General features: G+C 46.4%; 4 protein-coding genes across 4 annotated transcripts; 1 reads left to right on the top strand and 3 right to left on the bottom strand.

Annotated features, from left to right (window-relative positions):
• Positions 1-789: 789 nt before the first annotated feature.
• N7447_004357 (uncharacterized protein) lies at positions 790-996 on the bottom strand (the record flags this gene model as incomplete). Its single annotated transcript, XM_057228632.1, has 1 exon — positions 790-996. One exon carries the CDS (start codon positions 994-996, stop codon positions 790-792), a length of 207 nt encoding a protein of 68 aa, XP_057087973.1.
• A 3,619-nt stretch (positions 997-4,615) lies between these two features.
• N7447_004356 (FAD-binding oxidoreductase) lies at positions 4,616-6,364 on the bottom strand (the record flags this gene model as incomplete). Its single annotated transcript, XM_057228631.1, has 3 exons — positions 4,616-5,548; positions 5,607-6,089; positions 6,155-6,364. 3 exons carry the CDS (start codon positions 6,362-6,364, stop codon positions 4,616-4,618), a joined length of 1,626 nt encoding a protein of 541 aa, XP_057087972.1.
• Positions 6,365-7,568: 1,204 nt separating this feature from the next.
• N7447_004355 (uncharacterized protein) lies at positions 7,569-8,867 on the top strand (the record flags this gene model as incomplete). The annotated part of the gene is made up of 4 exons (XM_057228630.1): positions 7,569-7,994; positions 8,051-8,204; positions 8,258-8,455; positions 8,521-8,867. The coding sequence occupies 4 exons, from the start codon at positions 7,569-7,571 to the stop codon at positions 8,865-8,867; spliced, it is 1,125 nt and encodes a 374-aa protein (XP_057087971.1).
• Positions 8,868-11,173: 2,306 nt separating this feature from the next.
• Positions 11,174-13,967, bottom strand: N7447_004354 (transcriptional regulator family TF; the record flags this gene model as incomplete). Its single annotated transcript, XM_057228629.1, has 3 exons — positions 11,174-13,072; positions 13,150-13,813; positions 13,870-13,967. The coding sequence occupies 3 exons, from the start codon at positions 13,965-13,967 to the stop codon at positions 11,174-11,176; spliced, it is 2,661 nt and encodes an 886-aa protein (XP_057087970.1).
• Between the last annotated feature and the right edge of the window lie 411 nt (positions 13,968-14,378).

Here is a 14,378-nt window from a genome sequence, read left to right as displayed (position 1 = left end):
GATTTTGTCTATTTATACTAGCGCGTTTATCCTGATTTATTGCTAGTCAGAGAGTTCCAACATACTCAGTTCATATCATACATTTTCATACAGTCAGATTTCTGTCACTTAGCATAAATTACCCTCACCCCTCTATCACCGCTTATATACAACTGCCACTAGCAATTAACTTCTAGTAGAGTGGATGAACAGATCAAGGCTGCACCTGGTTTTGCGCCATCGGAGTTACCTAGCTCGGGTACAACACTGCGCAAAGATGCTCCATACACAGTTTGGCTTCGTTCTCACAGATGACGAATTGGTACGGGAATTCCTGCGCGAAGAAGAACTGGTTTTATGATCCAACGTAGGCTAAGGTCATCAACAAGACCCCTACTGCACCCTGGTCAGAGGGAATCGCACCATCGTAAGTGTCTATCCTCTTGGACAGGAGTGACCTTTGGCAGAATTACACGCTCCAGTAGAGTTTCACCAACAAATTATTCATACTCATACCCTTTATAGTGCAGCTGCGCTTACAGCCTTTACGCGAGCACAACCCATATGACATAGATAAACTCATTCATATTGGTTTACTTTCGAAGACTGTAATGACCGATCTAACTACATGACCTTACTTCAATCCCTATAAGTGTGTACCCGATTGTGTTATAGGAAAGCCCGACCTCTGCATAGTTTGAAGCACGATAATCTATAGAACGCCCAATCAGCTTTGCCTCCTTGGATACTGGTATAACTGAATAGATTACCTTTTCTTGGGAACTAAAGCAATCCTTTCCACAATGGTGTTCACCAAGAATAGCAAGTCTTTCCACAATGGCATTCACCAGTTTGCTTATTGCAGGTTCCATACTGATCGGGGCAGCACTGTTTCGGGTTTTTGGCGGCGCAGTTCTTCACGGTAGTACATGCGTTTTTGTCTAGCTCTGCGGGCGCCGCGGCCGCAAACATAGCAAGCGAGAGGACAAGAGCGATTGGGGCAGAGATAAACTTCATTTTGATAGAGCGTTCGGTGTGAATATTGGATTGGATTGGATTGAGTGGGTTGAGATTAAAACAGAATCCTGTAGCAGGACATATGGCTATATTTATACATTTTGTAAACACTCACAATTCTCCCTAAAAGCTGTATATCACACCGGTGCTATTCCTAAATCTGACACAACATTAGAGAGGCAACTATGCAGGAGACTGGAGTCTCCAGATGCATGATCAGCATTAACACTCCAATACATTAGTGGCATAGCATTCTAAAAGTGGTGTCGAATCATGTCGTAGGCTTGGAATTATTCTATTTTCTCCGGCTATTATTAATAGGAGATTTATGCGGATCATTTAAATCCGGCCGTATGAAGTGCTTATGGTGAGGCTATCAGAGGACGAGCTCTCTGCTATTGGTGGAGACAGTGTCGATCCTTTGTTGAGCCCCTTGCATCACCCTATTTGCCTAACCACGAGCATACCCCGGGGCCCTATAATTCATTTAGATTTGTCAAAGCCAGCCTTCCCTACCACCCCAAAACTTAATAATGGAGACCCTATTTTCCTATAAGAGTACTAATCCCATAGTGTTTGAACAAAATCATGGGGTTCATCTAGTCAAATTCAATTCAATCAGACAGATATGTGATAGCTAGGCTAGGTTTAAAATGTCAAGACAGTATTGGATAGCAAGTAATGGTAATGGTAGCTAATTACCCCTAACAATGGTATCTAGCTAGAAAGGGGCCAAAAATGCCCACGAGTCCAAGTCAGAAGATTAAAGATCCATGTTATTTGCTAGTGTATTACCTTCCCTGGATAGTACTAAGAGAGCATAACTAAAAGTATGAGACAATTCATTAACAACATACATCTGATCTTCATCAAAGTCTTTTGAGACCTCTTTTGAGCCCTCTATCTAGCTCAAGGGATAGTACCAACATAGACATGTATTGAATACAAATATGACAAGGACCTTCTTTTGGGTAGGAGGTATCGTTTTCCCCTACATATCTCAAGGCGCTCACCCTCGGCATGTCGATCTACCGTTTGGACCCGCCCCATCAATGCATGCAACCCCAGATTTTGCTTACGTATGGACCACAGCTTACCTCGGTAGCTCAATGGCCTATCTAATAGGATAGCTTGCGCAATTATTGATGTAAACTAGAGGTTCAGGTGTAGAAAGAAACGAGAAAGTTGTGTCGGATACAAAGGGTTTCAGACTACATGCTCTATTGTGACGACTATCACTTGACCGCTAAGTGTACGAACGACCCGATGCCGGTCAAATCCCAACGAACATTAAATGACCCAACCAATCATATCCCCAGGGCCGCATACGTGTCGATAGAGAAAGCTTGGTTGGTCAATACATGATCAGGCCGGGACCCGTAGACTGGGGCCGTTTTGCTCTTCAAGGTTGGATTTTCCGGGATTGTCCTCTTTTCTATACAACATTATGCTGCTCCTACACCTTCTTCTAAAATATCTTCTAAATAAGTGGTCGCTATGTCATAATTAATAGTATTAGCACGAAATCAAAACAATAGAAGCGAAATGAACTCATTCTGCTATAAATCTTGCAGAGTGTGAAGCAGTTGAACCCGCCACTTTAATATTAGCAGATGAGACCAGTGCCAGGTTAATGATAGTTGTAATGGCGAGAATAGAGAAATGCAGGGTAACGTTGTCAGTGTGATAAGGAGTTAAATTTCTAGTCGGAATTGATCTTTAAGGGTTGGATAAAGTGATGATTATCTCTTAGGCTACACCGGATGTGAAGTTCCTATCATTTTTATTGTTCCTTCGACTGTATATGCACCATGTAGATGTTTGCCTAAGTCACTCCCTTTCGTTATTAGGGGCTCCGCCCCTATGACTTAGGCTTATGTGTATGATCTCCATTATACAGGGATATTCCTCACGAATGTTCACTTGTATTCCAAAGATGCCAGGACTGATCTACGTAGAGACTCTGCTGTTCAAGCAAAAACCTACAACCTCTGAGATATTTCCTTTTCGGCTCAAAGGCATTATAGTGTCAAGGGATCCAATTGCTGCGATGTAACGTCAAATTTGCGAACCAGCGAGGAATATTTTTGGGGTATTTGGCATCCCACCCTTCGGACCCGCAAGGTATTTCGTTCTATTTCGGAAATAATTAAGATCTAATTCTTAACCCACCGGAGTGATGAACCCAATGTGCATCCAAATTTCCCTTCTACATCATCCCTCCAACTCTCCCAAAGAAGATATGAACAAGCTTTTCAAATCAACTCCTCAAATTTGAAGGTTCTTTATATAACCTAGGTTCGGGATTTATGATGCAGGTTATGGATGAGACCAAGGGAAGGCTCTTGGAAGTGTGGTTGGGGGGAAGGAGGAAAAACCTCCAAGTGGCGATCACCAAGCGGTCCGGTTTTTCCTGCCTAGACCACGATGTTGTTTGGCTCCTTTGACAAACCACAAACTCCACGGCAGACGATTATAAAATATGGCTATAAACTTGTAAAGAACTCATTGTAGCTGGGAATTGGTCCAAAGAGAGTTGATAATTGAAAAAAGCCCATGAAACAGACTATTGTAGTATATCGCCCCAAATCCTCCATCAAGCCGAAGTGGAACTTGCTATTGCCAGCCTAAAACCAGAGAAAGGGAAGTAGACAATGGAGGAATCTACTGTGTGATTGTCAGAAAAGACAATACACACTAGGGCTGTTTCCATGAATCGACAAACAATCGGGGTTTAAAGGGTATGACCTACGAATTCATCGGTTTTTATTGGAATATTACATCATTCCCTGCCATTTTATGCCATTTACAACGACGGGGATAATATTATGAGAACACTTCGAAGACAACTTTAAGGACATTGCGAGAATATAGCGAGGACACGATAAAGACACTTGTTCGAGGACACGACGAGGATACTATTGGTACACGACGAGGCCATTTTCTCGAGGAAACTAAGCCGATATAGGTTGGTAATAAGTCTTTAAATCATTAAGGATTGAAAAGGAATGGATGAAACTGGGGAACAGCTTTATAATAAATCATCCTCTTATTAGCCTTCGCCTGTCCATCGAGACAGGCGGCTAAGTTTAGGGCGATAGGCCCCCTAGCATTACCCTCCACTGTACCGTGATAGCCGAGGGCTCGATAATGTGTTAGTGCGTTTAGGGAGAGGAATAAGATCCCCAGGTGACGGGCCTCGGGGTACACATGCTCAGGTGCCCATGTACCTTGCCTAGGCTGGCTAGATAGTTTGGGGGTGTTGGTAAGAGTAAGGCTTGTATAGACAGGTATATAGGCACATTAGAATGTGAGAATGAAGATGAATTGTGGAAGAAACTAGAACCCGGGACTATGGAAATTTCACAGATATCCATGGATATGTTGTGATAAGACCACAGTTTCAATTTGTAAGATTCCGGATGCCTGTTCAAGCCGCTTCTTGTTTCTACAACATCTTTCAAGCAATGATATCATTAAACTACAATACTACAATGTATCCAATGAAATATAACCCACAAATATTAAATTATGATGTGATTTAATCTGTTATAACCTAGAAGTTTTGTACATATAGTTTAAATACAGTGATAGATGACATCTCTGTTCCCAATTGTGCCTAGAAAGCACCAGTCACGGGAGCACCCTCAAGCTTGAAGTAACCAGGCTGGAGAGTCTGGTAAACTCCCCTGGGGTCGTAAATCTTGGCAATCTCCTTCAGCCGATTCTTGTTGGCAGTACCATATCCACTGATGGGATCCTGGAACATGCCAGCATAGTTCATATAGACGTATTGATTGAAGAGGCCACGAACCTTGGCCTCAGCAATGACCTGCTCAATGAAGCTGTTGACAAACGCGTAGACAATCTGGTCGTCAGATGTCTCAGTCCACCAGAAGGAAATATGCAAAATGTGAACAGGGCTAGTGGAGCCGGCGAGTCCGAGAGGGTTGCCGCCGAAGTTCTTCATGTTCTGCAACATGGGCTCGGTGACAGCCTGGTAGATCAGCACGGGCTGGCCGCCAGCAACATTGTCCATCTGGGGGCGCATTGAGAAAAAGAGCTCAACCACCCAGTTGGCGAATTTCTCGTCGAGAGCTGCGCTAATGGGCCAGTACACCTCGCGCAAGTGGAAGGGGTTCTCGGTCTCGAGGTACTTGACGTACTCAACCAGGGTCTTGGCGCTGGATGTATCTGAAATGGCCGGAATGCTTCTGTATTGCTTGTAGATCTCGGGGTTGGAGTCGTTCTTTACGTAGGTCAGCTCGGCAGTGGCAAGGTTCATTCCTTGGTTCGAGAGGAAGGCGACGAATTGCTGGGCCTTGGGGTCAACGGTGGCATTGTTGATCACGTTGACCCAAGCGTTGATAACATCAGGGAATTCAGTCTCGAGGAAAATTCTGGCACCACCGTACAATACTGGGGAGGGGATCGTGTACAGATTGTACTTGGTGACAAGACCGAAGTTGTTACCGCCACCGCGCAGAGCCCAGTAGAGGTCAGGGTAGGAAGTTGCACTCGCAGTCACAATCAAACCACTAGCGGTGACAACCTACATGGGAATTGTTAGTATTCATTTTCTGGAGGGTCTGGCAGGTGTGGAATCTCACCTCGAAGCTCTCGACATTGTCACAAGCCCATCCGTGCAGGTTGGAGTGGTAGGAGATTCCACCACCCAGAACGAAACCACCAACACCAATGCTAGAGGCACGACCTCCAATAACAGCCAAACCATAGGGCTCAAGGAAAGAGTAGGTAGAGAGCCAGTTATTTCCAGGACCAATAGAAGCGACCGTCTTGTCCTCGTTAAGGGTAATGGTGTCCATATCCTTGAACCAAATGCTGACTCCACCAGGGGCGCTGGAAGCGCCGGTAAAGGCAGCATGACCACCACTACGAGCAGCAAACTCGCAACCAGTCAAACGGGAAATCAAAACTGCAGTGCTGACCTCCGTGTTCTTGGTAGGACGGAAAACGCAGTGAGGCTGGACCTCTTCTTGCTGCACGGACCAGAAAGAGCCAGTGAAGTTGTTGTACCCTTCAGACTTCTGGGCAGACACTTTGGAGCCAAAAAGGAGGCTCAAGCTTGCGCACTAGAATCTGGAATCAGCAATTGCTCAAAGTGCGGTTTTGCTATTGACGCCAATTTTTCACTTACAGTAGCTGCACAGGCCTTCTCGGTTGACCGTGCCTGAAGGTCGGTATATGACTCTAATGCAGGGATTTTCGACACATCTACGCCGAAATTCTCCAATGCGGCGGTGACGTTGAAATTCTCGGCTTCAATAACTGGGTTGGTTACAGCGGCGTGGGCCAGGGTCAGCCCGCCAACCGCGGATAACCCGCCAATGATGGTGGAGAAATGCATGATCCAAAAGCTAGATAAGCAACCAAAACACAGCAAACAACTGCGAGGTCTGGACAAATGCAGAGACTTGAGGAGGAAGAAAAAAAGGGATTTAAGAGGAGGAAATTTACAGTCTTTTAGCTTGTTCCGAGGTTAGCTGATCAAAGGCTCTAGTCCGATGAGGTTCCAAGGATAGTCCCTGGTGTCGGTTGTTAGTTGTAATTAAGGGGGGTCATATAATCGTAGTATATTATGGTATTGACTGAATTCCAGGCCCTGGAGGTGGTATTCGCTTTCGTAAACGCGTAAAACAATTTCGCTTCCAAATATAAGCGAAGCGGCGCAGCCCGAAATTATTAAGCTAGCCCTTTAGTCATAACAATGGACTTGTAGTATTACCTCCCAGACTCGGCGGCCCCAGCGCTTGTTGCCTTCTCCTCCATCTTATTCTCGGATAAAGTTATTCCTTTCGCCTACAAACTCTCTTTTTTCTTCGAGTCGCAAACCAGACATAAGCTTGAAAAAGGGGGAATATTATGAATTTCCTAAACGAGCACGCTAATGCAGAACGCCACGCAGTAGCCGATGCTCCGGAGGTCCGTGGCTTATGCAGGTGTCGGTTTAGTCTGAGACAAGACGCCAAAACTCAATTGGCATTACTACCCAGCCTTCCTCCGGCATTCATCAAAACTGCCGTCGCTTTTGTTCATTTTTGGGGGGGGTTTTTCCTTTAAAGATATTCCAGATACTATTTTCTTGATATTATGCTGGATCATGTCCTGAGCCCTAAATAGCCCTAAATATAGATTATCTTTCCAAGATCTCTCCATCCATGGATGTACGCCCCGGCCCGTCATCGGCGCCCGTGGCACATTGTAATCAAAACCGTGGAAGAGCCGGGGGCGGACGGACGGCTCGTTTACCCCACCGATACTATATATTTCTTCAGCGATTGGTCCAGGATTGGTGGGGGCATGTATCTTCAATAATTCCTGCAGTAACATTCAAAACGAATGAGTAGATTGCCCCTCGTTGGAGTTTTACAATCCTTGCATACCTTAAAACAATGAGCATAGTGGTGGCAGCAAGTTCCCAATCTGCGAAACTTAAACTAAAGATAATGCATTGCCATGTGGTAGAAATTCTGGTAAAATAGCTTTATATAGATGACAGTGGCCCCACGCGACTCCTGGTGCCTTACTAAAATCCAGTCTCACAAGAAGGGATGGGAGAGGCTACGGGCACCTTTGGGCATAGTACCATCAAAGGTACTGGCATTGGCTTGATTGTACTCACCTCGCTAGTTATAGTCATTCGTTTTGCTGGGTCCATTCGAAGTTTCAAGGACCTCAAGGCTGAGGACTACCTTCTGATTGTGGCGTACATATTCTTCTTGGAACTGAGCATTCTCTACATCTACATTTCCCCTGTCATCTTGCGGTTAGCAGATGTCGGTGCCGGGAGGATTGCCCCTTATGCCACCATCTCGGACGACGGACTCAAATTACAGACCGTCTTCTTCGTTACGACGTCTTCGCTATGGATTTGCTTGTGGATGATCAAGTTTTCGCTCTTGACGATGTATAAGCGGTTGCTAGTTGGGAAAAAATACATCATCGCCTGGTGGGTTATTATGGGATCTTGTGTCCTGGTATGGATTTCTAGCCCGAGTTCGAGTCTTCAAATAACTGACGAAATGATTCTCAGTTTATTATAGGCTGTATTATCTCGTCATGGCTCTCATGCACCAGCTTCCATGCCTGGTTTACTGCAGGGCAATGCGGCACCGATCGCGACCACCGGGCAGCTGTCATCAGCTTATACTACGCATATGCTGTAGATATAATCACTGACCTAGCGAGTACGTTTTTTCCCCCTGTTCCTAGAAGATCACGGATCTAAAACCCCATCAAGTCATGATTCTCCCCATCCGCCTTATCTGGAACCTGCAGATGAAACCCCGACAGAAGCTCAGCATTGGCGGACTATTCTGCTTTGGCTGGGTTTGCATTATTATATCCACCATCCGTGTCGTGCAGCTGGGTGAGACTGAAAACGGTGTCCCCCCTCCATCGTGGCTAGCGGTATGGGGAACCATCGAGGCGTCGATCGGTATGCTTTATTTCCCGCTATCTCATTTGCATATTGAACCATTTTACTCACTGCCATTCTCTTAGCCGTCATGATCGGTTGTTGCCCCGGCCTCTATCGCGTAATTAAAACCGCCATCTCGCCCTCCAAGACATCCTACCCGTACGACTCATACAACTTACGGGGGCGTGGAGGCAGTGGTATGCCTTCACACCGCTCGGGCGCGTACAGGGGAGATATTGCATTGAATAGTTTTAGGGGGAAAGGGGAGTCATATCAGTCCGCCAGTGCATACCGTTCTACCAGTCCGTCAAGCAGCCAGGAGAAATTGGCGCATCCAAGCGACAGGGGGAATATCATGGTTAACTATGGAGTTGCCGTGACGATAGAGGATCGGCCAAGTGATTTTGGCCGGACGGCACATTTTGCGTAGCAAGACAAATTTATTTCCATTAACGTCTACATAGAATTTAATAAACCCATCATGAAAATGGGTGATAACGTTTAATCCACGAGAGTTACAAAACTTGGTCGTGCCGGGTAGAGCAGATACAAATTGCATGATCTCAAGGCATGGTCACATTATGATGAGCTGTTGGAGGTCGATTATGCCGTCAAAGCCAAGATAGGCTACTTCTGTTGAGCAAGCATGAAGAGAAGTTCGATGTTGTCAAACGAGCTAGCCAAGGGTCTACCTCTGCTTTCGCCCCCTTTCGATAGTTCTACACTCATTACAATACACATATAGTACCTTCATGATCTCATATATTAGATCGTAGCTCCTAACAAAAAGAGGCGTCGAGAAAGAATCTTTAATAGTAAATCGTGAAATTTATTTCGATCCTTTCTGTAATAAAGTATCTCCGGTAAGTAGCGACCAAATAGTAAGACATCAAGGGAAACACTAGGAGCAGTTGCATTGGCCTCGGCTTTTGCTCAATGTCCGAGTCTACAAGCAAGTAGATAGGCATTTGCCCGTCAAATTACTAGGTCACCAGCTGGTGGTTTATTAAAATGGTAGTTCAATATATATCTCCCTATCCAAAATGGTAATTCCATCCCTTTTCTCGTTTCGTCTCTTTCCACTGGTCGTATTTAGTTCAAAATTTATACATACGTATTGAAGAGGGGGATATGATAAAAATCCGACTGTATGAAAAGTATGATTAAATTCCTCACTATGAAACTCTCCGAGGAACAAAACAGGATAAATACACGAAGATAAATAGACCACATGACTAAACAATATATGCACTTATGTGTGTGTTTTCTGGACCCTCGCTCGGTCTGTGAATATTCCGGGTAATTTACCTTGTATCCAATCGGATATTTGGACTTAATATTTAACACCTTGAGCCCTCGGAAGTCTTTCAATCGATGATTAATGTATACAGTGGTTAAAGTAGATGTGATCGGACTGCGCGGAGCATACCCATAACGAAATCAATGTTAGATAAAGAGGAAGCGACTTAGTTCATAACTGTACAAAATACAGATTATGTTCCCATCTCTCTAATATAAAGAGGCATGGACCTGTTAATACTGGTTACTAGTCAACTCGCTGAGTAACTCCTGGAGGCTACATGGTGAGTGAGTTTTCAATTTGTCGCTTCTAACGTGCAAGGTTACTACGTGCAAGGTCGCTGCCATCATTGAGAAGCTTTGGACTTTTGGTCAGCTTGATTTGTTTCTCTTCTGGGAGTTTTGTTCCCTAGGTCTTCTTTATCTGTTGTTTTATAGGGTGCTGCTGTGTATTGTGATCTTACGTTTGAGCCCATTCTCTAACTGATTGTTATCGACGTTATCTCTGGGAAATAACACTGCGGCTGCTCTCTACCCCGGCATTATCTTCTTCTGAATCTGCTATTTTAGCGAATCAACTTTTTCTGCGTTCGGGTCCGATTCGGTTCGGTTCGGTTCGGTCGGTCTGGCTTTCGGGGGTCTCGGTGACGTTGGACGTAAAAAGAAACGGAGGAAAACTGGAATCTTGCTTAAACTAAGTAAGGTGTAAAGATCCGGTTTCTCGACGCTTTCGACGAGATAAACGTTTTTGTTGTGTAGAAGAGTGGAGTATATAGGTGTCGCGGGACGGGCCGTTGCGATAACCCACTCTATAAACCCATGAATTAATAGCCAAGTTTTACTATATTTAGAAGTGCGATAGCGGCAACATTGTTACAAGGTTGGTTAGTCTCACCCCAGGCTCTCAAGAATCGTCAGGATCTGTGCCTGGTTCATGAGCTGCTCGAATTCTGAAGAATAAGTCATTTCAATTAAATTGCTAGCAGTCGATGTCGGGTTTCTAGTGACAGGAAGTTGTTTTAGCTAGAAACCTGATTGCCCAGCGGGGCTGACTAGTAATAGGCATCGGCCGATTCCCGCCTCTCTATCATAGTACTACAACTACGTATGTAGTATAGGAGGAGGCTTAAGTGGCCGCTTAATCAACCCGCGGGGTAACTCAGCTTAGAATAGCCGATCAAGGGGATTGGCAAGGAAAAAAAACACAAAAAACAAAACCAAAAGGGACCAAATATGCGTATACATCATATTATTAAGCCCAGCGTTGGATAGAGACTTTTGGAGCATTTGTGTGTCTATCACTGATTTCCGTGCGTCGTTCGTTTCCGGATACCCTCTTTTCTTTTGCTAGCTGCTTGCCAATATTCTAACCGACATGCAGAAGATCATCAACATGAAACAAATGGAGCAAATGGGCGTGCCATGTAGGCAATTAAGTTAGGATCCTGCAGGTGTTACTTTTAGGTTTGTATAGTCGACGCGCTGCGCATCGCACTCAAGGGCGCTCAGTGGCCGCGTATGGGCGCCTAGCTTATCTAACATTCCAAGAGGGTGCGCGACCTGATTCGCGAGCTTGACCATCATCTCTTTAGCCTCGAGAGCGATGCTCCGGATTGGTCCCTTGAAGCCGAGCTGCTTGCCGACGCTTCTTACCCCCGCGTTCACGAGGCATCTTTCTCGAAGCCTCTTTATACGGCAGTCCAGCTCCTGGTCGTTCATCGGGGCCATATCAGCTAAGCTGGTATTCCACCGAAAAATTCCCAAACGCAACATGCCGAACTCCACACTCTGCACGGATGCCCTAGACTGGATCCTGCGGTAATTCGGTTTCAAAATACTAGGTTTTAATGGTGAGTGGTACATCTGTAGAGGAACGGAGTTGGAACAAACCTTTTGCCATTGCCATGCGGGGTTCGGATCCATCATCATGGCTGGGCCTATGAACATTTGACTGGACCCTATGAAGGGGAATCCATAAGAAAAATTCTCCCTTAGACCGTTGTCATTGAGCCCTTCGGCGGGAAAGGACATAGGCAGAGCTGTGAAATTGTAAGCAGGGACACGGGGAGAAAGTAGGACGGCCGACTGACCTGGATTTAGGGCGAAGTTATTGTTCATACCCTGGCCATCTTCGCCCATATCAGAATCGCCTGATTGTCGAGCAAGAACAATGCTGAGAGTGTCTGCTGCCGTCTTCGCTTCCGCTGACGCATTCCTTGACCTCATCCAGATACTATGCGCCCTTGCTAAGGCTGCTATGATTTGATCCAAGTTGTGACCCTCAGTCAGAGCATCTGGCTGTCGTGCGAGAAAGCACAGCAGCATCGTGGCTGTCAGAAACTCATGCTTCATGAAGGAGGAAGCCCTCCACCGTATTGTATAAAGCTGGCCATCTGGACCGGTTTCCTCGTCGCAAATGTGCTGGATTTCCAAAATACCCAAGGCTGCCTTTATGCAAGAGGTACGCGAGTAGGAGTATGAAGTGTGACTTTCGGAAACCGTGGCTGGGTCCCGGCTTAGGTACTTGCAGTGTAGCATAATCTGACCCTTGTGAAACATCAGTCTGAGGAAGAGACGATGCATAATCACCTGCGGGGGATCAGTCACCGCCCCGGTCATGGCCTTCATGCGGAGGTAGGCAGGGATCGTAGTCTCCGCATCATTCAGAATCCGATCTAGTCGCATTACCTCGTCGTAGGTCACTGGTCGCACCGACGCGGTGAAATCAACGATCACACCCAAGGCGGCAAAGATACGTCGTCGAGCAACCAGGTGCGAAACAGTGGTGGTCTCTGTCTCTGGCCTTGACATGGGAAGCTCGGAGCAATCCTCGTCGAAGTCCGAGTCATTCAGATTACGAGGCTCTACTGTGTCACATTGCCAATCCTTAATCATGCGTGGCATACCCATTTGGGTGGAGATCAGGATATCTCCCTGCAGAATGGTGGCCCAGGCCCGCCGTCTCATCTCTCCTGCAAATGGGGAGATGCCTGGCAAGTGTGACGGATCCCGGTGATAGCCCATGCGCAGGGCTATATTGACTGAGATTCCCGAAAGGATCCAGATGTCCTGGTCAGCATCCTTGCGGATAGAATACTCGATGGTCAAGTAGTGATATAGAGTTTCAAACACGTAACGCCCGGATTTGGTGTACTCGCCTAGAATGAGGCACTGTACTATTTTTTCGCGGTATGTATCCACCAACGGATTTCGGAATCCCGGAGATGAGCTGGAGTCTGCTGAACTAGAAGCCAGCACTGCGAGGCATATCATAGAAAAGAGGAGACCAAGCCACATGACCGAGGTCTGGGATGGATTCTCCCAGAACCGTTCATACTGCAATTGTTATTGTTAACACCATAGTCTACTCCTCCTTCGGCAAAGTCGCTCGCATACCTCTCGTAAAAACTGACCGCTGTGTAGACAGGCTGAAGAGTACGATGCCTTGTATTAGCCGAGGTTCGGATATTGTAGATCATGGGCTTACATGACGCCAGGTCCAACCGATTAAAGTACTGGGAAATATAACGATCGACGGCGGGTCGATAGGGCAGAGCTGCTAAGATATCTTCTTTACTCGCTGATTTACAACCATACAGTAGGAAAGTATGCAGCATAGCAGGCTTTTCCATGCTCCCGTGGTCTTCCCGTTCAAGTTGCTCCTTGAGGTCGGCGATCCCATCCAGGATGGCAGCCCAATGGGTTCCCCCGACGTACTGGGCGTCTGAAGAGCTAAACCATACATTCCCACCCTCGGACTGAGCTGGAGAGTCTTCAGAATTGGTGGCCCCTTCCCGTGAGCCCTCTTCAGGGAGATCTTGAGGAATCGGCGCGACTGAATCCTGGTCCGGCCGGTCTTGGCCACCAGAGGTGGTCTTCTGCATCAGCGAAACAACAATCTGCTCCAACTGGCCTAAACGGTCGTGAACGGTTGCTCGGGGGCGACTCCTGTCGGTCTCATACGGCCCGGGCGGCCGTCGGCGTGGGGCTGGGGTTTGATTGCTAGGATAGGCACACGAAAGCGCCAATCCACGAGCGGTACATGTCGCACAGGGCTCCTTGCGATCGCATCGGAGCCTATCGGAGAATTTAGCTAGGTTTCATTCGGAAAGTTGAGAATTTTTGGTACTTACTTTCTTCGACGACATAGATTACAGGAGAGCTGGGGTTTGCTCCGACGATTGATGGAAGCTGGTTGGAGGCTGGGATCGTTTGTGGGCGGATGATCCATCGTGGCTGTTAGGGATATGTAGGTGCGCGTTTTCCAGCTATGGACTGTGTGATAATATGGGATATACTAGGTCAGAGCACTTGTCTGGCAGACAGGTTATGTAGACTAGACGAGGGTCTCCATGTTTTCCGTCATGCATGGGGTGGGGTGGGGTATGCTTTCGCTGTAGAGCACGCTTATATAGTCATATAGAGAGTGGAAACATAGGCAGAAGCAATAGATATAGCTTTTAGATGCAGTGAACGTGTATTAGTACGAAGAATGGTGGTAGATGGAGGTGTAGTTGGATTGTCTGATGGTGATGGATCGGAAGTAAACGCTCATCCGCTATGCTCTAACCTGATCAGGTAAGGCGCGAGGTGATTAACAGCTCTCTACCCAATCGGATGAACATGTTCCTCCGTGTATTCA

This window comes from Penicillium robsamsonii (genome assembly GCF_028829455.1).
Source record: "Penicillium robsamsonii strain IBT 29466 chromosome Unknown utg000002l_segment0_segment0, whole genome shotgun sequence".
Classification (NCBI taxonomy): Eukaryota; Fungi; Ascomycota; class Eurotiomycetes; order Eurotiales; family Aspergillaceae; genus Penicillium; species Penicillium robsamsonii.
Note: the sequence above shows the minus strand (reverse complement) of the source record. Positions and strands in the feature narration are given on the sequence as shown.